This window comes from Engraulis encrasicolus, chromosome 1, assembly GCF_034702125.1.
Source record: "Engraulis encrasicolus isolate BLACKSEA-1 chromosome 1, IST_EnEncr_1.0, whole genome shotgun sequence".
Classification (NCBI taxonomy): Eukaryota; Metazoa; Chordata; class Actinopteri; order Clupeiformes; family Engraulidae; genus Engraulis; species Engraulis encrasicolus.
Genome location: NC_085857.1, coordinates 47,525,412 through 47,552,667, shown reverse-complemented (window position 1 = coordinate 47,552,667; position 27,256 = coordinate 47,525,412). Strand labels below are relative to the sequence as shown.

Genomic DNA, 27,256 nt, shown 5'->3' with positions numbered 1-27,256 from the left:
GGAGGGGATCAAATGCCTATCTCCCTCAATGTAATAGAAACAAATTCCTAATATATATTCTTTTAAGCTACTTTCTGGATTTGCTTTTTGATATTCCATCTTTCCATGTTAGAATACACCTACTATTAAAATTATAGACTGATAATTTCTTTGTTGGCAAACCAACAAAATCAGGATCAATTAGGCCAATATTGTGTTCCGACAGCACAGGAAGAGTAAGCAAGAGATCACGACTTTATATATTGTGTTCTGACAGTTCAGGATGTGTCACTGGTAATATATGAAATGTTAGGAAATATATTTTCTTTCAGACTTCAATTTGGCACTATACTTTGGTGAATTAATAAACCTTTCTGGGGTCCAATTGTGTATTGTTGAGCTGAAACCACCAAAATTCGCCTAAATTTAACACATTTCTGCTTTAAAGGCAACTATAACTGTGCATGATACTGACATATTGGGTATCATCTGAAAGGCAATATTGTCAGCTTTCAGGTGACACCACTCACAATGCTCTATGACAAATGGCTGTGAAGTTATTAGGCAAAATGGGGCCAAATGTCAGGCGTTTTTGATTAAAATAAACATTGAAACTTTATGGCTCTTGAGGCAGGTCTTCCCATGGTCCAAAATCAAAATAATTTTATATCTAGCCATTTCACACCTTGGAGAATGGGAATCACAGCAATTGGCTTCAAAATTACAAAAAAAGTTTTTTTGAACAGGTCTAATGCTCCTTCATTAAAGTGCAATGGAGAAGTATGATCGTACAAATGCTTTTAATTTCAGACCAGCTGAAAAGTTGCCGCCATCGTCCTTTTCACCGGAAACACTCACGGGGAACTTCGCTGCAGTGCAGTCTTTTTTTTACAACCACCCCCAGGGATTGTGACAATATTGCATTGAACACACGTGTCTGGATGAAGTATCTAATGCACGCAAAATTGACAAAAAATACGCATGTTGACGAGTTCATGCACAAAACGTGCCCATGCACACGTTTCCTGCAGCAAGGGTATCGAGGGCCTTAGTGCTACCATGGTCACTAAGAAAGGGAATATCATCTTATCGGATTTGCACACAAAACAACATTGCACACTATTACATTTCAAATACATTTCATGACTTCTGAAAAATAGGGCGTATTACAAAGTGCACCTTTAAGTACTGAGTACGTTTTTTCAACCCCCAAACACACTGTGCACTATGTACATTTAACCGCTGCATAGGTGCACTTAGTGCCACCGTCATCATCATTATTCGTGGCTAAGTCTGTGTGACTTGAATGGGGACTCTTTTGAAACCTCACAGAGGCGTAGTTGGGGCCTGGTACCTGCAGGGGGCAGTCTGCAGTCACTTCAACGCTAGGAGTTGCGGCTAGTGGCATGCTGCAGGGGTTTGTGGGTAGATTAGTCTCAGAATGAATAGTATGAACCTCGCTCGAAGAGCTTGACATGTTGGTGTTTTTCTTCTCCTGGTTATCGTTGTCAGTGTATGTTTTCTAAACAAAAACAATTAGACAAATGAAGAGAGAAAACAGCTAGATGAATCATATTTTATATATGTTTTTGATATATTATATTGATTGATGTACAGTTTTATACATATGGTTTTGAAATCTTTGCATTTTAGTTTAATATCAAGAAAGATAAATGTTTTATGGTTACTTGATGTGTTTCTGTTGAAGATAAAAGCATTCTGTTTTCAACTTATTGGTACTCACTGTTCTGGTGTTTCCAAACGTTGTGTCTTCTTGGGTGAAGTTCAGCTCTATTCACAAATACACACGCACGCACACGCACACGCACACACACACACACACACACACACACACACACACACACACACACACACACACACACACACACACACACACACACACACACACACACACACAGTACTTTCTTGTTATCTAATATTCTATTCATGGCCAATTCCATCCACTAGATGGGGCTTAAACAGCATTTACCATCTAAACTGACCACACACAGAAACAAAACAGTATTCACCTACAGGTAGGTACATAGGCCACAAATCTCTTGACTCTTGTTCGGACCACCTCCGTGGACGTGAAGAAAACAACACAAAGTTTCCCAAAAGTCCCAAATGATCATAGAAAAGTAACGAGGAAGAGAAAATAAAATAAATGATCATAGAAAATTAACAGAAAAAAACAGAAATACAGTACTATTATCAGACCTAGACCCCTCTTCTTCTCCATGGGAAATAAGTCGAGGAAGAGAAAGGGAAAAAGGAGAGATATTTCCGTACCTACACTCTTCTTCTTCTTCTTGCCCCTGATGCAGATGAATGCAGCAGCTCCAGCAGTCGCCGCCGCTATGAGCAGGAACAGGGACAGACACACAGGCAAGGCCAGAGCGGAGCCGGCAGCAGGACCTAACAGACCAACAAAGGTTTTAAATGTATCATCATCATTATGATTATTATTAATAATGTTGTTGTTGTTGTTGTTTCTTTTTTAAATTCTATTAATTTTATTTATTTATCTAAAATTTTGATTTCATTTTTATTATTATTATTGTCCTGACCAGACAAAGGAACAGAGACACAGGCGGAGCCGAGCCTGTAGCAAGATCTTACAGACAATAAAGGAACCATTTAAATGTACTATTATTATTATTGTCGTTATTATTATTATTATTATTATTTTATTTTTATTATTATTATTATTATTTTATTTTTATTATTATTTTTATTATTAATATTAGTAATATTAGTAATAGTGGTAGTAGTGGTGGTGTAAGTAGTAGAAGTAGTAATAGCCTAGTTGTGGTGGTGGTGGTAGTATTAGTAGAAGTAGTAATAGTGGTGGTAGTGGTGGTGGTATTATTGCCATGAACAGAAAAAGGGACACACAGGCAGAGCCAGAGTAGAGTCTGCAGAAGGACCTAACAGACCACCGAAGAACCATTTAAATGTATCATCATCATCATCATCTTCTTCTTCATGACCAGACACAGGGACAGAGACACAGGCCACAGCAGACCCAACACAATAGAGCAACATAGGCCTTGGCTGTGCAGTGATATTTATATAAAAAAAACAGATATTTTATCTGGTAACATATACACATAGCGTACCATTTGGATAATTAAAAACACAGTTGCTTTTTAGAAATCTTTTCTCAAAACTATTACAAATATCTATTTTAGGCATTTTAGACAAAGAGTTCCAAACCCTCTCACTCAACCTATATGACAATAGACCAGAGGAGGAACAACTTGTGGGTCCCGGTCTCATCGATTCTATTGCATGAACTTACCAGTGGCTTGCCACAAACCACAGAGGAACAGCAACCCAGACAATATGTTGTAATGAGCCGCAGTGTAAACATTACATAACATTGCATGCCATTTAGCTGATGCCCTTATCCAAAGTATCATCTGGAGCAAAAGAACACCTATGCACGTCTCCTCTTTGTGGACTACAGCTCGGCCTTCAATACCATCCGGCCTTACAGTCTTCGTTCCAAAATACACCAGCTGGGACTAAACACCACCTTGTGCAACTGGATTGTGGATTTTCTGACTGATCGCACACAGAGGGTCAGAGTAGGTGATCACATGTCATCCACTATTACCATCAACACCGGCGCGCCCCAAGGATGTGTTCTAAGCCCTCTGCTCTACACCCTGTTCACCCATGACTGCTCTGCCTCTTTCCCCTCCAACCTCATAGTCAAGTTCGCTGACGACACCACCGTTCTTGGACTGATAACAAACAACGATGAGACGGACTACAGGAAGGAGGTACAACATGGTGTGACAACAATAACCTGGCCCTAAACACCAAAAAGACCAAGGAAATTATTGTAGACTTTCGGAGGAACAAGACCCCTCACAGACCCCTCTCCATCGGCTCAGAGGTGGTGGAGAGGGTCAACAGCTTTAAATTCCTGGGGGTGACTGTGGCTGATGATCTGTCCTGGGGTACACAGATAGCCTCAGCCGTGGGTAAGGCCCAGCAAAGACTTTACTTCTTGAGGAAGTTAAGAGGCTATCACATCCCCAGACCGCTGCTGGTGAACTTTTATAACTGTGCGATCAGCAGCGTTCTGATGTATGGGTCTTTGGTGTGGTACTCTGGCTCCACAAAAGCAGACCAGCAGGCACTCCAGCGTGTGGTAAAAACAGCACAGAGAATCACTGGGACACCTCTCCCAGAGATAGGTACAATCTACACCACACGCTGTCTACGAAGAGTGCAAAACATCTTGCAAGACTGTCACCACCCTGCTTACCACCTGTTCCAACTGCTTCCCTCAGGCAGAAGATACAGGTCATTACAGGCACGAACTACAAGACTTTCTAATAGCCTGTACCCTGAAGCCATTAGACTGCTTAATTCTAGTGCTCTTACATAGGTCTCTGGACTGGTGTTCTGTGTTTTTTTCCTTTTAAGGGATGGCACTTAGGCCTACTGTAACATCCTATTGATTTTTGTGTATTCATACATGTGTGCATACATGTGTGTGTGTGTGTGTGTGTGTGTGTGTGTGTGTGTGTGTGTGTGTGTGTGTGTGTGTGTGTGTGTGTGTGTGTGTGTGTGTGTGTGTGTGTGTGTGTGTGTGTATGTGTGTGTGTGTGTGTGTGTGTGTGTGTGTGTGTGTCTGTGTGTGTGTGTGTGTGTGTGTGTGTGTGTGTGTGTGTGTTGTGTGCACCTTAAAAATATCAACAGCACTGGGTTATTAACTTTGAATTGTGGGGAGAGGATCACATTTTTTATTTTACTGTTTTTGATTTACTTGGTTAATTTATTAATACTCATATTATTACTATTATTTACTTTAATTTATTATACTTCATGATATACTTCATGAATTTAGACTTTATTTGACTACTTCTTTTTGGTTACTTCTATAGGCCTACTTCAAACTACGCAGTGTTGTTGCTCCACCCACAATTTCGTTGACTTCATTGACAATGACAATAAACTTCTTGAATCTTGAATCTTGAATCTTGAAGTGTGACTTACAGATATTACAAAGTAATGGCTACAGTCTCCGGAGCACCGTGGGAATATGTGCCTTGCTTAAGAGCACTTCAGCCATGGAGGGAGGAAGGTATTGGTAAGGGTGGGGAGTGAAACTGCAACCATACTGTACGTATAGTCAAACTCCTTCACCATTACACTATGGAGGCCCCAGCCTAACCCCTTCATTGTTATGCATATTAAAGAATTGTACACTTTTTTCTAATGTCATTGCATGCATATAGATATAACGTGCAGTTGTCGAAAGCCTTGTTATATTGTGAACGTTTTATTGTAAATCAAAATTGTGAACACTGAATGTCATTGCATTTTGTTGTGTTTCACAATACAATACAATACAATACAATAAAGCAGTGTTTGTCAATTGTAGAGATTCCGGATCCGGAAAAGGCAGGATAATAGGGTTTTTCACAGGATCCGGATCCGGCAGGATCTTAAGCAGTGGATCCGGTATCCGGCAGTTACCTAAAAATCAGGATCTGGTGCATCTCTAGTTTTTACGTAGCCTAAGCTTTTCAGTCAGTCTTTCACAACCCCAATCTCTGCATGGAGTGAAAGCCCTTTGGAAGTGGCCGTTGCAGGCAGTTTGTCAATAAGCTAATGAGTCTAAAAAATAGTTTGAGCAAACGTAATAAAAATGGCCCACGTGTGCGAGTAGACTATGTGTTTCAACCCTTTCGTAGGATCCGGTATCCGGTTCCGGATCCGGCAGGATCTTAAGCAGTGGATCCGGTATCCGGCAGGATCCTAAAAATCAGGATCCGGTGCATCTCTAGTCAATTGTCTGCTTGGCTGCCATTTTTACCAGAACTCCCTGGCAAGAGAGACCCTCAGTGTCAATGGGACTGTCCTGGCTAAATTAAAGTTAAACAAATAAACAATGGTTTAATGAAACACAGAGAGAAAGCGAAAGAGAGAGAGGTTGATATTTCCTGGACAAACAACACACTGCAGGCCTACCTGTGCGCACCTCCAGTCGCACCACCTCAAACTTATCCACCGCTACAGGAGCGTCGTCATGAAACAGCTCGTCCACAGCGCACCAGTAAATCCCAGCGTCCTCTCTGGTAACGTTGGCGATGGAAACCAGGAAGTGTCTTCTATTGGTGTTGTCGTATAGAGAGTACCTGCCGTTGTACCACCATTGGTCCTTTAGTCCGGTTCTTATTTTGCGCTTGCATCCGACGTCTTCGTTTTTGCACAGGTACTTGCTCTTATCCCTGTCGACCTCTTCATAGTGGCATTTGATTTTGGCGTCATGGCCCACATATGCTGAGACTTGATGGGGGCTTTCTTCCTCTGCTTGTCCTGTAATATGGTGCAATAATGAAGAGTTTCATTGCAAAAAACGACGTATCCACAATTTTTTTATTTTGCATTTTATAACTGGAAATGACTCTTCAGAAGTCCTCTACAGTGTGTGTACAGTTTTGTAATGCTGTAGAAACACAAACCAGGCTGTTTTAACAGCTCCACTCAGCTGCCTTTAAAGGACCAGTTCAGTCAATTTTAATATACAGTTGTATTGCTCACGCTACCCTTGACTTGTCAGTACCTGGTGATGCCACATTTTTCGGCTCAGCCCTTTCCGAGATATGAGCTATTTTAATGGGGGAAGCGTTTGTTTACATTTTTTTAAAATTTAACATAGGCCTACTCCAAATATTTTCCCAAAAGGTACCGCTGTTTGCTAGTTGTCTGCTGCTGTTGTATAACCTTTTGGATGTTTTTGGGAATAAAAAGCGCTGCCCCCATTACAATGACCAGGATCTCGGAAAAGGCTGATGAAGAAAAAACAAATCTCAGGTACTGACAAGTCCAGTAGTCCAGGTAGTGTGAGCATTACAACTGCATGTTGAAATTGACTGAACTGGTCCTTTAAGGCTTTTTTCCACATACAACCCGACTGTGCCGTGTCGTGTCGAGCTGAATGGTGCTGTTAAACTTGCTCGGTTTGTGTTTCCATTAAAGACCATATACCCCGGAGTATGGTTGGAAGCTTTTGGAGTTGTCATGTAAACATTACAGCCCCCACATACCTTGAGATGGCAAAACTGCTCACCTTCTGTCACCCGTAGATTGACCGCTGTGTGTCCATCAACCTCACAGCCCGGACTCTCCGCAAACCAGTACTTCCCAGTGTCCTCTGCTGTTAGGTTCTTCAAAGGTAGAGCATGCCATTTTACTCATTTATTTTTAAAGGTACCCATTCAAAAACCTTTCATGATTATTAACTATTTATTTATATAATTTATAATTAATATTAATACATTGTATATATTCATTTATATTAATTATTTATATATTGCTCTGACCAAAGTACAGTGATTTTCCCAATCGTAATGAATACTAAGAAATAGATGATGGTGGTAAATATTCATGAAATATTTCTGAAAGTGCAGCTTAAATGTGTGAAAAAAAATTACGAAAAAATGACATACAGTACTCTACCTTTAAAATGACTTTTAAGGATCCGTTGATTGTGTTGTCGTACATCGAGACTCTCCCCAAGCTGATCCAGCCTCTCGACTTTCTTGGTTGCGTTTGTGCGGCGTGTGAGTTTGCCAAGACCCCTGGTAGACGATCTGACGGACAGAAGTGTTTGGTCGTGCGACTGTGGCTCGAGTCGTACTTCCACTTTAGGATGATGGACTCTCCTACTGATTTTTCCACGCGCAAAGCCCAGCAGAAACCTGCCCATGATCAGGTGTGATATGATTAAAAACACATCGCCAAATACCGGGGTATTTGAGTATCCATGAGGGCGAGTGGCACAGTGCCCAGGTGCACCAACCATTTTTGACCAAAGAAGGGGCACTACATGAGACAAACTTCACAAATATTTATCATAAACAGGGCACCTCTGAAGTATAGTACCCAGAGGCATCAGATTAGCTTAATATGATCCTGCAAATACAATAGGCCTATAAGAATAAAGGTGATTTGAACAATTTAGACCTTGAATATTGTGCAATCAGTAGGCTATGATGTCTTATTTTTATCACAGATCTACGGCAGCTTGAAGATGTATGTGTAATATTCTAATCTAGAAGGACTGGGGAAAAATCCATCTTCCGCAATGGGTTTAAAAAAGCCCTACCTGGTGTTAACCCTTGAAATGAGACATGAGAAGTAATAGTCTTCATGTTTGCATTACAGTATATCACAATTAACTGAATTCTATGACTCTTTGATCCTAAGTTACTTACAGGTGCGTTACCCAAGGCCAAAGCCATAGATTTGATCAGGGTGACATTTCAAACTTTCAACAAAGAACACCTCTAAACAGTCCCACTGACAGATTTGGTGGGTCCTGAGACAAAGTTAACTCATAGCCCCCACCATTCTTTGGGAGTGAGACTCGGTCAATTTGGCCCTTTCTCACTTGCTCTCTCCACACTTTCATATTTCTGTGTCATAACAAAGCCTGCATGTTTTTCATTGCCATATACTTTTTCTTTATGCAGGGATGTGATTGCGCAAGTGGTTGTGTTAGTGTTAGTGTTAGTGTCACGTTCGCCTGCAACACTTAGAGATTAGGGACAAATTCATTCCATCAAAGTGTTGGATTTGTCTCTGTTAAAAGAGTGTTGCTGTAATTTGCTGCAGCTGTGGCCTAATGGTTAAGGAGATGGGCTTTAGATCAGAGGATTACAGGCTTGTTATTGCACCCCTCTACTCCATACGTCACTCCAGGGAATGTAACCAATATGGAGTCGTCAATTGTCTAATTAATGATTGCATAAAACACGTTTCATGACCGTCTCATAAAATCATGACCATTATTGAGTAATAATCTGAAGGTTTTGTGTGAATTCTTTTCTGGTTGACTTTGTAGAAATTGTTCAAAAAAGACAAACGGTTCACCACAATGCACATTTATTGTAAAAGCATCATCCAGTCATAACACTAATACTGCCAATGTGATTCGCAGGGCATAAGAACTTAAGTAAAATATACAATATAAAAGCCTTAGCGACCGTAAGTGTAATGCAATGTAATGTTGCAAAGCATCTTACCGCAAACTTGCAGAAAGACAATCAGGACTAGCAGCCTCGTATCTTTGTTGGCCATCTTCATTGCCTTGTTAGGAAACGGTCTACTGGTCAGTGAGGCATGTCCTTTTCTTTCTCTCTCCCCCTTTTCCCCTCCCTCTTTTTCATGGTGGCAAGTCTTCTGAGTCACGTGTGTGTGTGTGTGTGTGTGTGTGTGTGTGTGTGTGTGTGTGTGTGTGTGTGTGTGTGTGTGTGTGTGTGTGTGTGTGTGTGTGTGTGCGTGCGTGCGTGCGTGCGTGTGTGTACTGCACCAATCTACCTTAGTGAGGCCACTGCTATTGGAGCACATCAACAAGGTGGGGCCCTCGCTCCATGTGGGGCCCAAATCCTGTGCCCCACATGTTTTGACCCCTTTTGCTGGAGTAGTTTTGTTGTTACTGGTAAAAGTGAAAGTGCAAAAACATTTCCTCACTGACAGGTTAAGGTTAGGTATTGTTTTGGTTTGGGTACAGTTTAGCATTATTTAGCTATTGTTAGGATTAATATGCATGGGAGTAAATGGGAGGGCCCCACAAAGATATGAAGTTGGGGCTGTGTGTGTGTGTGTGTGTGTGTGTGTGTGTGTGTGTGTGTGTGTGTGTGTGTGTGTGTGTGTGTGTGTGTGTGTGTGTGTGTGTGTGTGTGTGTGTGTGTGTGTGTGTGTGTGTGTGTGTGTTCACTCTTGCCCATTTCCTGTGGTTAAACTATTTCCTGTATCTCCGTGCAGTTGAAATCCAGACAGTTCCCCTTTTCTCAACACACATGTAAACAACCTCAGGAGAGGGAGAGGGAGGGAGAGAGAGAGAGAGAGAGAGAGAGAGAGAGAGAGAGAGAGAGAGAGAGAGAGAGAGAGAGAGAGAGAGAGAGAGAGAGAGAGAGAGAGAGAGAGAGAGAGAGAGAGAGAGAGAGAGAGAGAGAGAGAGAGAGATGAGAGAGAGAGAGAGAGAGAGAGAGAGAGAGAGAGAGAGAGAGAGAGAGAGAGGGGATGATGATGATGATGATGATAATGATGATGATGATGATGATTGCGTGGATCATCTAGGGTGGTCAGAAAGAGAGGGAGACCGACAGAGATACAGAGACAGAGGATGTTTCTCAAAGTGAAGTGTTCTAGCCTTGCTAGAGTAACGGCCATTTTTTCAGGGATTTCACCTTGGAGTGTCCAATAACTAGTGTAATTAATAATCGGATATTCCTCCGAAAATAGCGAGGCCAGAACACTTCACTTCTAGAAATAGCCAGAGACACAAGGAGAGAGAGAGAGAGAGAGAGAGAGAGAGAGAGAGAGAGAGAGAGAGAGAGAGAGAGAGAGAGAGAGAGAGAGAGAGAGAAGAGAGAGAGAGAGAGAGAGAGAGAGAGAGAGAGAGAGAGAGAGAGAGAGAGAGAGAGAGAGAGAGAGAGAGAGAGATGCCCTGTTGTCCCTCTCCTCTCAATCAGCTGGCATGGAATCAGTGGGAGCTGCTGCCTTGATTGGCTGAGTTGTGGCACCTGTGCTTGGATGGAGTTGCTCACTACTTTAAGTGAAAGCTCAACTGGAAAACTTGAACTCCCATTGCCATTTCTCAAAACCTAGTGCGCACACTTCCAAGTATATCAGCCTAAATAGTCACGGAAGGTGACAGGATACTCTTTGGTGAACTCTACGCTGTATCAAAGAAAATGGAATCTTGTACAAGAACCACAACTAGCTGGTGTGGCCAGGAGTGGCACTGCAGCTATGTTATCACAGCCAAGTAAATAATGAATGGGTGCCAATGGGGCTGTACCCTTCTCATAGAACTATCTGCCCGTGTGATTTTTTCCCTGGAAACAATGGAGTCGCGTTCGATAGATATGAGTAAGTGCAAGCATTTGCCGACACGTTTGCATCTTGTCAAGTGTTACATTCGTGAAAATGACCCTTATTTCAACTATAGCAATGACATAACACGTGACAATCGACTTTACGGCACTACGCCATTTGTTTTGTAGTTTTAAGTCTGACTTCAGATGTCGATGTGTTTAAAGTTATGTTAGGATTGTTGCGGACACCTGTTATTTATTGCATTTAAGGTGGTGGAAAAGCGGCATGTGTACATGGGGTAAAGGAAATGACTGCGCTCATCCTTAAGAATTTGGGCACCTTCAATTAACATGTTGGACGGCGGTGGGGGGGTTTTGAGGTGTGTGACCGTAGATGTCTCTGCTAGGATCAGTCAGAGTACGTCTCTCGTCAGCTCTGGTCGTGAATAGTCGCAAAGATTCCTCAGCCAGCAGGTATTAGCCGAATGCTAGCGTGTTGCAGGACAAAACTAACACGTCTTTGGGAGAACAAAGCCATGTCAGGAACCTTTAACTTCACTTCTAATACAACGTTCATGATAAGGTACAGAATGTGCACACATCTTTACAAACCAGAGAACAGAACCTTCACAAATCCCTGCTGAGCCATTTAGCCCAATAGGCTCCCATTCATCTTTTACTTGGCTGCGTTCGCCAACGGGGCTATAATGGGAGCCAATGAGAGACGCCTATCTCATAGCTTAGACAATTTCTGGCTGTATCTAATCACTGGGTGTGACTAATAAAGAGTATCCAATCACTGGGCGTGACTAATTTGGTTGAATACACTTGGAAGTGTGCACACTAGGTTTTGAAATGCCCAGTATGTCATAGCACTCCACAACACACAAGTGCACACTGCACACAATGATACAACGCCTCACCCGTGCAAGGGGGCAGCCCCCAATGGAGCAGTGCGATGGGGTGGTACCATGTTCAGTGTAACTCAGTCATGGAGGAGGATGGGGAGAGCAGCATCCTCTACTCTGCTGTCTCTCTCTCTCTCGCCATAGGTCTGCTTAATTAGTTCAACCTACTGATTACGTAAAATGCGAGACGCATCCTCTGCACAACCCACATCCAACATCCGCCTACACCACACTTCTCATAACTGCTAGTTTCCTACTCAGACTTTCAAACAGTCTATTTTTTGCTCTGGAACGGTATCCTTTTGAGAGAGAGAGAGAGAGAGAGAGAGAGAGAGAGAGAGAGAGAGAGAGAGAGAGAGAGAGAGAGAGAGGAGAGAGAGAGAGAGAGAGAGAGAGAGAGAGAGAGAGAGAGAGGAGAGAGAGAGAGAGAGAGAGAGAGAGAGAGAGAGAGAGAGAGAGAGAGAGAGAGAGAGAGAGAGCAGTAGCGAGAGCACTAGACAAGAACGACACAAAGAGAGGTCAAGCAGGGGTAAGGGGTATAAAATGGTCTAGCCCTGCAGCTCACCAACAGACCCCTGCTTAGCACAAAAGGCCCATCGTGTGCCCACCAACCACCACAAAAGTCCCCCCAAAAAGTGTGTGTTTGATTAGCCATGACGTTGGCCAAGGCTGTGCTGGGGCAATATGCCTATAATGACAACATTTTGGTCCCACTCACGGCCCTCAGCTATCTAAATGAGGTGATTCTAGACTAATATGTTCATATCAGTCCAGGTCGTCAAGCTAGGAGTGATGACATTTGTGACATTTTTTTTAAAAACAGAATTGCAGAATGTTTGTGTGTATATGTATACATATATACCTGGGGAGCTTGGTACAATTTTAGAAGTATATGCAATCTATAATGTCCAGAATTTTTCCTTTTTCCCCTTTTTGACTTTCATTACTTACTACAATTACATTTTGCCTTGATTACTTTCCGCAATTATCTTCTTTTATAATGCAGGGCATGGCAGGTCCATTTCTGCTGTCTTCCTTTACTGTAGCTCAGGTATAACGAAACAAAGACCAACAGCTGACAACCAGATGAAAACTTTATTTTTAAAATCATAATGAAAAATGTGAGAATACAAAATATAATGTAAAGAACAAAATACTTTCAATGGGCCTGAAACCCGTCCATCCTCTCTTTCTCACACACACACACACACACACACACACACACACACACACACACACACACACACACACACACACACACACACACACACACACACACACACACACACACACACACACACACACACACACACACAGAACTATGATGGGGCAATATGCATTACAGTCAGGGCCGCTGACAGGTTTTGCTGGGCCCGGGGCAAAGTCATCTGAAAGGGCCCCCTACCCAATACATACAATGTAATGGGGACCCAATTCTGGGCCCCCTATCTCCCTGGGCCTGGGACAACATACCCCTTTGTCCCCCCCTGTCGGCGGCCCTGATTACAGTTATACTTGTCAATACTATACATTAGCCTGTCTCAAAAATACCATGCAAATTTGCCATGGAAGCCAGCAACACATCACACTTAGCAGATGATCTTCCATAAAACAGTTATAAAAAGTACAAAAAACAAATACAGTACACTGAGTAATCTGTAAAATTAGCCAAACAAAAACATTCTAATCTAAAGATCATCTCCCTACTACTACTACTACTACTACTACTACTACTACTACTACTACTACTACTACTACTACTGCACTACCATTACTACACAGGGCTCACAATCACATAGGTCGTAAGCAGCTCATCTTCATCTTCACCAGACAACACAGAGTCATCGTTTGAAGACAGCTCTTTCGTCAACATGGCAGAGATGTGGCTTCCGCTGTCAGGCTCATTACCAGGGGTCATTGAGTGTGCTGGGTTACCGCTAGGGCTTGTGGGTATTTGCGTTTTGGAGCATGTTAAGTTACCATCACGGCTAATTGGTGCTTGGGCCATGGAATACATGGGATTGTTAATACCAAGGCTCTCGGCTGGCTGAAGATAAGATGGGTACCTGGGGTTGGCATCAGGGCTTTTGGGCACTTGATCAAATGAATACAAGGGGTTGGCAACGAGGGTTATGGGTGACTGCTCCAATGAACGCATAGGGTGGTCATTGTCAGGGCCTCTGATTGGTTGGTCAAATGGGCACAAGGGATTGGTAATATCAGGGCATGTGGGTGGATGGGCATTTAAGCACATGGGGTCGTTATTGTTAGCGCTAGTGCTAGTGGGCATTTGGGTCATTGAGTAGGTGGGATTGTCGTTGTCGTTGTCAAGGCTAGCAGGTGATTGGACAGTTGAGTAAGAGCGATCAGTGCCGGGCACTGTGGGTAATTGAGTTTTGGCGTAAATCGTGTTGATTGCGGAGGACGATCCATCTGCGTACTTGATTTCTTCGTAGTCGTGCTCGGCATGGTCTGCCTGATGAGGGTGGGAACCACGACAATGAAGTGTGTAAATGTACTATAAAATATGTATTTTTGTAAAATTGAGGATGAAATGTGTATATGAAGATGAAAAACATTAGGGTCATTCCAGCTGGAATCAGCAAATTTCTGAAAAATCTCCCACTCGACCCCCTCGGATTTGCCTGAAAAAAATGTATGTGATGGCTTAAACATCCAATAGATCATATCCACAATATCAGAACTCAGCTCTGGATACTTTTGGCACAAAAAATCTGTAAATAAGTACACCCCCTACGCTTGTTTTAGCGACATTGCATGAGTGACCATGTTCAGACTCAATTATCTCCAGAACTATTTGTGTCAGATTCATTATATTTTCAGGGCTAAGAGTCCCAGACCTGAATATCATATATTACAATTTGCAGCACTGTAAGTCAAATCACACCATAATAATGTGCCTCTCCTTTTTGTAGATATCATATGTTCTAGGGTTTCCAAATGTCTGTAAAAACCTCAAAGTTCTACATGTAAGGTTCATCCTTGGTAAATGGTCTGATATGTACCATGACTTTCACATCATTGTATATCTAACAAAAGGCTCCACTGGTTGTTGAGATACAGAGGTCCAAAGATGGGAAAAAATTAATTTGCACCAATGTTTGGAGCAATATTTCCAATCTATGACACTAGTTAGGAACTTTCTGTTTGGTGTTTCTGAAAGAGGATGTTTTTTTTAACAACATATACAAAAATTGGGATGGTGTTTTGCCTCATTCTTTTTATAACGGACTTCAAAATCTCAATTGGCTACAATTACTTGAAGCTATGAGGACCATGTCACCAACCGACTTGTCGGAACTCTCAAATCCATGGCTCTGATGTCACCTTAATAGTGAACACAAGATGGCTACCCTGTGAATGACAAAGCAAATTCTAGGGAAACCATAACACTTGTAAATTTATTGATTGATGCCACACATCAAGAATAGCACATTGCACATGGCTTTGATAGACATTAATTATTTTAATTGTAAAATCATAATAATCATCATCATCATCATTTTAGTAGTAGTAGTAGTAGTAGTAGTAGTAGTGGTAGCGGTAATAGTAGTCTTGGAATAAAGTGATGAAATAGGAGAGGATTAAAGAATTGTAGCACTCTTGTTTGCAACAAGGACTCCCATCCTAACTAGTCTTTCAATCAGCACCTGTAACGTTATATTTGCTATGAAGCTTGTGTCTTACTCGTTAAGTTATCAGCTGTATTGCAAAATAACTTAATTCATACTGGCTAGAGATTCCCTCAGACTATTTTGACAGCATGGTCCTGGAGTTTTAGTTAGAAGAGTTTGCTTGCATTCGGTATTCAATTTCAGGTGAATATTGAAGACACAGAAGTTCATATTGGCACCAGACAACCATGTGGTTTTTATCACATTGTTGCGATCTAATTTAACTGTTTGCATTATTATAATTTTATACCACTGCAATGCTGACAAGTGGATTGCAGGTTAGTAGCAGTGGTTACAACAATCATGGTTTGGATACTTGTGGACAATGTTCATTACTTATAAAGTTCATCATCACATTGATCCAGGTAAGATGATGGAAGCCGAAAGGAAGCTTTGCAGCATGCAAAAGCGTTCAGATATGGTGGTGGATTGGGGGCGGGGCACAGTTCTACAGTCAGGGTACCTCTGTCGTGGTGACTGTTGGCGGGGGTGGGACTGTTTTATGGTCGCATAGGAAAGTAAAAGTTGATTAGAGATGACACATAGGAGGAGACAATTTGTAAAGAGGTATCCTGATTGTAGAACTTCCCGCCCCCCATCATCCTCCCCTGACCGAAGTGCCCTGAGCATGGTGGTGGTATCCTTACTGAAATCAATACCTATGTTGTCATTGTCCTTCAAGGTACCAATTTCGTTGTACCTGTACAATGACAATAAAGTTTCATTCAAAGTTTCATTCAGGTGTTCCTCATTGAATTGCCAATGACAGATGGTTGCACACAACAATATGAATGCAGATACCTAATGCACCATCAATGACAATGGCAAGCTACCTAATAAAGTCAACTCATAAGATGCAGCTAGTGATTGAAAGTTAAGTGTGTATAAAATAATTTGTCACAGGCCAGAGCATTGAAAGTTCCTGACTTGTTTAATACATTTCTTTTTTTTTTTTCAAATATTAAATCACCATCAAGGAAGTCAAGGTTGCATCAAGGAAATCATATCAACACCTTGTTTTATTTCCAGAGGTTGTTTTTTTATGACTTCTCTCAAAATGGTACTTCTCTCAACCATCTTGAATTTATTGCTAACGTAGCGCCAGTGAGAACATGTTGCGTAGTCACTTGATCATCTGGCCGATAGTACACTTAAAAAGATGAGGCCAGAATCCCTGAAAAAAATCAGAAATACTGAGCTGAACAAACAGCTTTGCCTGGGCCCGGGATAAAGTCGTCTGAAGAGACCCCTTCCCAATACATTCCCAATACAATGTAATGAGTACCCAGTCTTGATTCCCCCATGTCCTTCAATGCGCTTTACGATCATTAAAAGGAATGAGGCAAAACACCATTCTATTTTTTTGCTATGTTGTTAATAAAAATATCCTCTTACACACACAACAAAAAACAAGTTCACAGCTGGTGTCATACTTTGGAGATATTGCTCTAAAAAATGGTGGGTTTTTTTTCATGACGCCACTTTGGATGGATTTGAGGCAAAGAGGGTGGAGTAATAAAGAGGCTTCGAAACCCGCCCACCCAATGCAAAAGTGTGTGCTCAAGTTGGGTCTCCTAAGGGGGCGTTGTCCCCTCCTTCTTCTTCTATTTTTGAGGTGTTTGCACAAGAAATGCGCTACCGCCATCTACAGTGCTAAGGGGACTCCATTTATTCTCAACCTGAGGACTCCGAAGGTCTCCTAACCGAAGGTCTCCTAAAGGGGCGTTCACCCTACAGAAAGTGGATACCAGAAATGAACTGAAATGACTTATCTCTGTCTAGAGTATCTCTGTTTGAGGGATGCATGCCACACTGCATTGAGATTTGAAGGCATTATACAAATAAAGGGGCAAAACACCATCCCAATTTTTAGATATGTTGTTAATAAGAATATCCTCTTCGAGAAACAACAAACAGCAAGTTCACAACCGCTGTCATATATTGGAAATATTGATCCAAACAATGGTGTTTTGTTTCCTGCCCTTGATGCTGACTTCCTGGAACTATTTTGGAACTATGCCATTGGCTCCATGAGCCGCCATCTTTGTGTGAAAATGGAACACAAAAATCAAGGGGATTGGCCACCTTCTTAGGATGGAATTGAGGGTTAAGTCAGATATACTGAAATACTGAGCTGAACAAGTATAAAATCACCTATTTGGTATCAGAGATTTTAGGTTTTAGTGTACACTGACTTGGCTATTCATTTTAGGTGTAGTAAACCCAATTTTTTTCTAAGGTAACAGGGCTCCTAAGGTACACCTGCATGTCACACAGGAATGAGTTTTTAAAATTCATTATAAAAATAATGGGGCAAAACACCATCCCAAATTTTAGATATGTGATGAGTAATAATATTATCTTTCAGAGACACCAAACAGCAAGTTCACAACTGGTGTCATAGATTGGGAATATTGCTCCAAATAATGGTATAAATTAGTTTTTGCCCATTTTTGGACCTCTGCATCTCAACAACCATTGGACCCTTATATCAAATATGATGTGATGTGAAAGTCATGGCACATATCTGACCATGTACCAAGGATGAACCTTGAATGTTGAAATTTGAGGTTTTTATGGACATCTGAAAACCCTTGCAATTTTAATTTCAAAGAAAAGTAGAGGGCCAGTATTAAGGTGTAGTTTGACATACAGTGCTGCAAATTGTAATGTATGCTCATCAGGTCTATGACTCTTAGCCCTGAAAAAATAATGGACCTACCACAAATAGTTTTGGAGATAATTAAGTCTGAATATGGTCACTCAGGCAGCTACGCCAAATCAGGGGGAGGGGGTGTCCTTATTTACAGATTTTTTGTGGAAAAAGTATGCACCGCTGAAATCTGCAATGGTGGATATGTTCTATTGGATGTTGAAGCCATCACATATATTTTTTTCAAGCAAATCCGAGGGGGTCGAGTGGGGACCATTTGCTGATTCCAGCTGGAAAGACCCTTAGAATGCATGAAAACAAATCATGCCTTGCACACAGGAACACGGTGTAATCGCGGCGCATGTCCGTCCTGACCGGACATATCCGCGTTGCTCCTTGAAAATAGAACTCAAGTCTATTTTCCTGCGCGGACGTCCGCGTTCAATGCACTGCTCATGGAGACGTTAAGGAAATGTGCCGTCCCTGTGTGCATGTACTGTCAGGCATTAGTACTCTAAATAGTTACAAAAGAGAAGAGTCTTTACTTGCTTCTTTAAGTTTGCGCGATATTAGATTTCCCTAGACTAGAGTTTGTTACACCACTGAGGGACAATGACAGAGAACAGTTTTGACTGGGATCTCTTAGAGTGAGCAGGCATGGTGTCCTACGTCAAGGTGTCCTACGTCAACAGAAAAAAAAAGTTTTGTCCATAACCACACTTTCACTGTTATGCCGCAAGCCCGCCACCGCCACCGCCACCCACGCACCACAGCCCCAGCGGTGCCTTGACGCCTCTACACAAACCTGACATGTGATTGTCATAGCAACATGTTTTATCTGCCGGGGGAGAGGTGTAATAGTTTCTGCCATGATAGTGACACCATGCCTTAACTATGAATAGAAATTGAGAAATAACTGCCTGAAAAGTGGTGAGAGTGAGGATTATGATCTCTATGTAAAGGTTGTTTTCCCACACGATTTGCGTACAATTTTCTCTGACATGTCGTAACCATCTGGAGAGGTTGAGAGATAAATGTCTGAAAAGTGTTGAGAGTGAGAGTGATTTTTATCTATCTCTAAAGGTCATTTTCCACATGATTTGCGTACATCGTCTTCGTATCAGCAGATCAATTTTCCCTACGCACACATTTACTGTTAGCTCTAAACAACCTCCAGCACCCACCTCAGCAGTAATTGCAAACCTGACATGTTAATGATAATAGGCTACAGGTTGCTGCCTTCCCCACCCCCGGAAGACAAATTTTGCACTGAAATGAAAAAGACGATAATAATTTCAAGCTAGACATTAAAGTGTTTATGAAACGAAAACAAAGTAAAGGAATTTGACCATTTCCAGGACAGATTCTGAAAGTTCTAAGCCTTGTGAATAAAATGGGATATTGTCTGGGTGCTATTTTGTCCTAAAAGTCATGTTAAAACGTTCCCAAAAAGTGTTATGTTTACTTTTTTTGGTGACATGCAAATGTTATGCAAATGATATGCGTGACATAGAAGGGGTGAGTTCACCTCATTCCACCTTGTTCAGATCAATGGCGGCTAGTACCAAAACAAAGCGCAGTGTCAAGCAGTGTGTTGCTGGAGGGCCGAACGGTGCCAGCTGCAAAAATGGCTACTTGACAGAAGGAATATCTTTGCACAAGTTCCCTTCTGTGAAGAATGATGGAACTGTGGCCGACAAGGAGAAGGCTAAAACAAGCTAGGACTCTGTGGATCCAATGTGTGGTTTTGAAGCAAGCTTCACCACAAATGTGGAGATCGTGGGCATGGTTGGACTGAAGGGAATGCTATTGCCTCAAGCAGTTCCAACAATTGACATCGCTGGCGTGCAGACTGAAACTGCCCCTGTAACTGCTCGGGCACGAAGACAGGTGAGTGCACTGCTTTGCTTTAGGCTACTCGTTTTACCTTGTCCATCTGCTTTGTATGTTGTTTTCAGGAAAGGGTAATGCACATTACATGCCAAACCGATGCGAATGCTCTCGGAATATGCACTTTTTGTTGATTGCCATTCAACTGGTCAATAAAATGGTTTTGGGAGGATATCCGCGCATCAGCGTGGTGCTCTCGGTCGAGGACAGCCAACTCACAGACTGGGCTACTGCTTAGCGAATAAACGGAGATGCACATAGTGTAGGCCTACTTTGAAGCGTTGATTGTTTGTTTTTAGTATTGTGGTGCACGTGTGGCTGACGTTTGGACACACCTCGTCCTCAGAGTCAGGCTGAGGGACACGCGACGCCTGTGACTTTGAGCACAAAAAATAATAATAATGATAAACGCTAAAAATATGCTGAGGACTCAGGCTATCTAGGGTATTTTTACAACAGCCTAATACCTCCGTTTTTCTCTAGTGAATGATATTTTTGCATTTAGCCTACATGCATTTCAATCACACTATATCGCGCAATTGAATCAAAATTCCCCCCATTTGTCAACAAACACACACGCCATGTCATCTTTGGGTCATGGCAAAGCGCCCTTAGCAACCATAACCTTAAACAAAACGAACTGTCAGGCTATGTCAACAATCGTCACTTCGCCTGTCAGACATGTCACTTTCTGCAGATGTATCAGTGCCTCTGAAATAGATTTGTGCTGCTGTTTTTTTTTCTCATGAGGTTGGATGTGTGGTTTTTCGACACGCTGATGTTTGTATCAGAATTTTGGTTCCTTTATAAGATGTGGGTCCATCAAATGTGTGTTGTTTTCTCAGATTGCCATACTAGCAAACCAGGGACTCTCCTCTTTGATGTCACAGCCCAGCTCATTAGTCACACCACATTTCACAGAATTCACACTTTGAGTTGCCATTTTCACAAGTTCCTCCGGGATGATTGGGTTCAAAGTCTCATCGATGCTATCAGAAAAAACAAGTCTTTAATGGGAATGACCGTTTGTTTTCGTTTCATAAACACTTTAAGGATACCATGTCTGCCAGCTGTGAAGAGGAATATTAAAAACTGTACTCGACGTTATTATCTCGTCACAATGCAGCATTTTTTTAAACTTTTGGCTTATTGGGGGGGCCCTGGTAGGTAGGCGGCCATAGGAAGCAGCCATATCTATCCCTGGATGTCATAGCAAGATGTGTAGCAGAATGAGCTCTGTGATACATGACAGTGATGCCATCATAAAAAATAAATGTCAGAAAGGTGTTGTGAGAGAGAGGGATTATTATCTATCTCCAAAGGTCATTGACCAAACAATGTGCGTACATTGTTTCCATCGTCTGTCACTTCAGTTGTCATTTGGTCGGCCCATCAACCTTTTTGGTGGGTTTGTATGTGATGTTAGTCTGGTTACCTTATGTAGAACTCTAGTCCATTCCTCTTACTTGAACCCTCTTGACTCTGTCACCACCGCCTCTGTGGAGAATAAAGTTTCCCCACTGTCAATGTCAGGCAGAGCAAATGTTGGGGGTCTTTTCCACATTCAGCATCCCAATTGCAAATGAGATCATGGCCTGAGTGTCTGACCTCAATAAAACTTTGATCATCATTGTCAGTATTTTGGACACAGAAATATTACAAACAATTGGACACATAAATACCCCAATCCATATTCAGTTTCTGAAACTCCAAACGATGTAGAGATGTACAGAGCCACATGCATGGGACCAGGGTTTGTTGGAGAAAATTCTGGACCCAATGGACCAATTCAAAACCGTCCCAACACCTGTTTACCCATAGGATTTCATGATATGTTTATATGTTTAAAAAATATTTTTTTTAAAATGTTAACCTGTGGGCGGCCACAATACATAGAGCCCTGGTCCCGCTTAGCCCCCCACCCCGACCCCGACTTCTCTGCATGGAGCCCTGGTGACTCAATCCCACTTCACCAGAGACGGTTTAGGTAGAGACGGAACAGTTGCCGCCATCTTGTTGACGCCTTCGGGGTGCTGTTTCGCGATTAGTGAGACCAGATCTGAGAGTCAATGGGAAAAATGAATGGGGAAACTGAGTATACGGGAGGGAACCCAGCGGTTGTGAAAACCTTATGGTTGAAACCACAGTGAAAAACTGACCAATCTAGACTACTTGGTTGTGTAATACGAGTCAAAATAAAGCTTTTAAAGCCACTTTTCTCACGTTTTTTTTGACAGAGCGCAGGCGCAGTAGTTCCATGGCAAGACGATCCCGCTGGCAACTTAGCGAGAGAGTATGTACTGTCGTCGGAGGGGACTGTAGAGAACTCAGCTTTGGAGTAAATGTGGTCATCCGAGGGTATTGGGGGAGAGTTAGCAGAGGGGCCTGAGGGTAGCTGAGCCATGGCGTAGATAGTATTGGGGGCAGTGTTCGCAGCATCAGTTGGTCTTCGATCTCGGATCTCCTCGTAAGTGTTGACTGACAGAGGAAGCTGTGAGTGCAAGAACGAAAGAGAGAGAGAGAGAGAGAGAGAGAGAGAGAGAGAGAGAGAGAGAGAGAGAGAAACAGATAACACAAGGATAATTGGCTTGTGGAGGTCAAGCGTTCATAGCAACGCCGATTTTTGATCCTTCGATGTCGGCTCTTCCTATCATTGTGAAGCAGAATTCACCAAGCGTTGGATTGTTCACCCACTAATAGGGAACGTGAGCTGGGTTAGAACGTCGTGAGACATGTTAGTTTTACCCTACTGATGATGTGTTGTTGCACTGGTAATCCAATACCACAAAACAGATAGGAGATGAAAGGCAATGTGTGTGAGAGCGAGAGATAATATGTGTACATCTTTATGCATATGGTTGTATTTCCTTTTGAGTTGTACTGTATGTTTTGATTTTGAGTTTGTTACCTGAGGTCCGCCTGTTTCTTCTTTGCCATCTGCAAGTCACAACACAATGGAGCATGATGAATCATTAAAACGACAGGGCATGCAGTGTATACATATCTGTTTGACAGGTGCATAGGATATTATCCCAATGAGGTTGTCATTCAAGTGTCATTGGAGTTAGGCTCTCATTCAGGTAAAAGATGAAGCTCGGATAGTGTATACAGTAGCTTACATATCTCAGTTTTACAGATAGGATATTACCCCCTGTGAGGTTGTCTCTCATTCAGGTAAAATTTTATGAATGTTGGATGACCAAAGTTAAAATGTTGCCGGAAAGGACAGAATGCAGGATTTCTTACACTTAAGGGGGCCCAAGCAATGAGAGGGGCCCTTAAGGTGGCCCAAAATTCGAATCTTTCAAGGGGCCCAGCATTTCTGGCAGCGCCCATGTGTATGTGTGTGTGTGTGTGTGTGTGTGTGTGTGTGTGTGTGTGTGTGTGTGTGTGTGTGTGTGTGTGTGTGTGTGTGTGTGTGTCTGTGTCTGTGTCTGTGTCTGTGTCTGTGCGTGTAACCTTGTTGGTGTTTTGTTCTATTTCTTCTCTGAAAGTAGACCACCTCTCCCACCAGCAGAGCAACAGCAGCCACAGCCACACACACTGGTAGAACAGCACCTGTAGGAGACACCAGTAACAACACACACACACACACACACACACACACACACACACACACACACACACACACACACACACACACACACACACACACACACACACACACACACACACACACACACACACACACACAATTTAAATGTAAGGTGCGGCCGCTGAAACTGAGTGTTACACCAGAGAATTGAGGTCAATTCCAGCCTGAGTTTGTTTCTCGATCCGTTCCTGCCTTCTCTTCAACTGTCCCATTTAATAAATACAAGAAAACACTCAATACATAAATATTAAAAACGAATGTAAGGTGCACAAAAAAGTAATTGAAGAAAATAATTCAAATATTAAAACACCATCAGCAATAACAACAATAGTCTTAGTTCTATGGATTATATTATTCCTGCTTTGTTGCATCAAGGAAATTATATCAATGTCTTGTTTTTTTTCCAGAGGTTGTTTTTTTTAATGACTTCTCACAAAACGGTACTTCTCTCAACCATCTTCAAGATTCAAGATTATTTTTAATAGTCCCGAAGGAAATTTGTCTTGGACATACATAGCTGTCACATACACACAACATACACATGACGCCAAAAAACAAAAACAACAATAAACACACATTCATTGCTAAGGTAGAACCAGTGAGAACATGTTGCGTAGTCACTTGATCATCTGGCCGATAGTATACTTAAAAAGATGAGGCCAGAAGCCCAGAAGAAAATCAGAAATACTGAGCTGAACAAGCAGGGGTGTAAACAGCTTTGGCTGGGCCCGGGATAAAGTCGTCTGAAGAGACCCCTTGCCCAATACATGCAATGTAATGAGTACCCAATCTTGATTCCCCCATGTCCTTGGCCCAGAACAATTCACCACTTCCGCCTCCCGCTGCACTATTTGATCACAGGCTTATGTCCCACAGCAATACGCTTTACAATCATTAAAAGAAATGAGGCAAAACACCATTCTATTTTTTTGCTATGTTGTTAATAAAAATATCCTCTTCCAGACACAACAAAAAGCAAGTTCACAGCTGGTGTCATATTTTGGAGGTATTGCTCTAAAAAATGGTGGGGGTTTTTTCATGACGCCACTTTGGATGGATTTGAGGGATGCATGCCACACTGCATTGAGTTTTGAAAGGGCATTATACAAATAATGGGGCAAAACACCATCCCATTTTTTAGATATGTTGTTAATAAGAATATCCTCTTCCAGAAACAACAAACAGCAAGTTCACAACCGCTGTCATATATTGGAAATATTGCTCCAAACAATGGTGTATTGTTTCCTTCCCATGATGCTGACTTCCTGGAACTATTTTGGAACTATGCCATTGGCTCCGTGAGGCGCCATGTTTTTGTGAAAATGGAACACAAAGATCAAGGGGATTGGCCACCTTCTTAGGTTGGAATTGAGGGTTAAAGGATAGTTCCGGCGTAAAATGAAAGTTTCACCATCGCTTTCCCATGCCACATAATGTATCTAATGATGAGCCATTCCGGGCAATGCCGCGCCGTTATGGAGTTAGCTAATTTTAAGCTTTTTGGTGAAAAACGCAGCCAATGCATTCCCGCAATATGGCTGGTTTAGACAGTGGCAGTCGGTGAAAACGGTCGGGGTTCCAGCTTTTCATTTTACGGTCGCAGCCGGTGTAAGAACCGCGGACCATGTTTAGCCTGCCTAGCCACCTGATTGAATAGCCTGCATCCGGGTCAGAGAGTTGCAACAGTGAGACACCTCTGAAAACACTGGCCAGTGAAAGACTGTGTGGTCCGATGACCTTCTCTGTGCCTCGGTTTGATTGACGAGACCTTTGTGATGAAGTGTGTCGTGTTTTTGAAGTTGTTTATAGCGGGGAAACATCAGAAAATAATAGGCTTATAATTGGCCCCGCCGTGATGCATTGGCTGCGTTTTTCACCAAAAAGCTTAAAATTAGCTAACTCCATAACGGCGCGGCATTGCCCGGAATGGCTCATCATTAGATACATTATGTGGCATGGGAAAGCGATGGTGAAACTTTCATTTTACGCCGGAACTATCCTTTAAGTCAGAAATACTGAAATACTGAGCTGTATAAAATACCATCAAAGTATAAAATCACCTATTTGGTATCAGAGATTTTAGGTTTTAGTGTACACTGACTTGGCTATTCATGTTAGGTGTATAAACCCAATCTTTCTAAGGTAACAGGGCTTCTAAGGTACACCAACATGTCACACAGGCATGAGTTTTTAAAATTCATTATGAAAATAATGGGGCAACACACCATCCCAATTTTTAGATATGTTATTAATAATAATATTATCTTTCAGAGACACCAAACAGCAAGTTCACAACTGGTGTCATACATTGGGAATATTGCTCCAAATAATGGTATAAATTAGTTTTTGCTCATCTTTGGACCTCTGCATCTCAACAACCATTGGACCCTTATGTTAAATATGATGTGATGTGAAAGTCATGGAACATATCTGACCATGTACCAAGGATGAACCTTGAATGTTGAAATTTGAGGTTTTTACGGACATCTGAAAACCCTTGCCATTTTAATTTCAAAGAAAAGTAGAGGGCCAGCATTAAGGTGTAATTTGACGTACAATGCTGCAAATTGTAATGTATGCTCGTCAGGTCTATGACTCTTAGCCCTGAAAAAATAATGGACCTACCACAAATAGTTCTGGAGATAATTAAGTCTGAACATGGTCACTCAGGCAGTGACACCAAAACAGGGGGAGGGGGTGTCCTTATTTACAGATTTTTTGTGGAAAAAGTATGCACAGCTGAAGTCTGCAATGGTGGATATGTTCTATTGGATGTTTAAGCCATCATATATATTTTTTTCAAGCAAATCCGAGGGAGTCGAGTGGGGACCATTTGCTGATTCCTGCTGGAATGACCCATAATGGCACGAGAGCAACGGCTTTTCACAACTGAGCATGCGCATCATTTCGCATGCGCCGATGCAGCCGGATGATTGGAGCACTGGCAACGCAGCTCAGCAGGCACATTGGCTCTTGTAACAAGGCGGGAAGACGCCATATTTGCGTTACGAATCTTCACCGTTAATTTCTAGGAACGCTTACATCACTGTCATGTCTTCTTCTACCTAAACCGTCTCTGACTTCACCCACCACATCCCCATTCCCACCTGGACCCCTCTACATGGAGCGGTGGTGACTCTGTCCAACTTCACGCCACCCACCCACTACACACACACACACACACACACACACACACACACACACACACACACACACACACACACACACACACACACACACACACACACACACACACACACACACACACTTCGACAACTCTGCATGTGACTGAAAAAAGGGAACAGGGAACTGTTCTACTTCTCCACCGAAGTGTCTCATCCTATTCTGGACGTTTCACATACAGAGTGAGCAATGGGGTGTTAACCTCTTTGCGCAGAGCCTATTTTTAAATAACCTTATTGTCAGCAAAATTGTAATGACCCTGTCTTGATTGAGCCCAGTCTCGCGGAAAATCAACTGTATGCTTCATGGTGTCACTACGATATAGCCTCGTTTTTCGTGGTTGGGCAATGCACGCTGTCGTCGAGTGGGTGAGAGAGAGCGAGTGAGAGAGAGAGACCACCCGAGCAGCGTGCATTCCGGGAGGGGAGCGCTGTCGTTGTGTCAGCTTCATGCCATCTCTCCCTTCCTCCAACATTGTCCCTAACCCTAACCCTAACCTTAAC

The 27,256-nt window shown here is 42.3% G+C and overlaps 1 protein-coding gene across 1 annotated transcript; it reads right to left on the bottom strand.

The window, feature by feature from the left end:
• Nucleotides 1-1,145: 1,145 nt before the first annotated feature.
• Nucleotides 1,146-7,700, bottom strand: LOC134453514 (polymeric immunoglobulin receptor-like). Its single transcript, XM_063204313.1, has 6 exons — nt 7,465-7,700; nt 7,076-7,172; nt 5,974-6,321; nt 2,272-2,397; nt 1,724-1,770; nt 1,146-1,501 (listed from the first exon to the last, which is right to left on the bottom strand). Exons 1-6 carry the CDS (start codon nt 7,507-7,509, stop codon nt 1,205-1,207), a joined length of 960 nt encoding a protein of 319 aa, XP_063060383.1. The 5' UTR covers nt 7,510-7,700; the 3' UTR covers nt 1,146-1,204.
• Between the last annotated feature and the right edge of the window lie 19,556 nt (nt 7,701-27,256).

Excerpts from the sequence above, each read along its gene's own strand:
- LOC134453514 (XM_063204313.1), bottom strand. The coding sequence starts at position 7,509 with ATGTACGACAACACAATCAACGGATCCTTAAAAGTCATTTTAAAG. Across the intron at positions 2,398-5,973 it reads GCGACTGGAGGTGCGCACAG|GTCCTGCTGCCGGCTCCGCT; the intron begins GTAGGCCTGCAG and ends TTGGTCTGTTAG. Across the intron at positions 1,771-2,271 it reads GAAGAAGAAGAAGAGTGTAG|AGCTGAACTTCACCCAAGAA; the intron begins GTACGGAAATAT and ends ATTTGTGAATAG.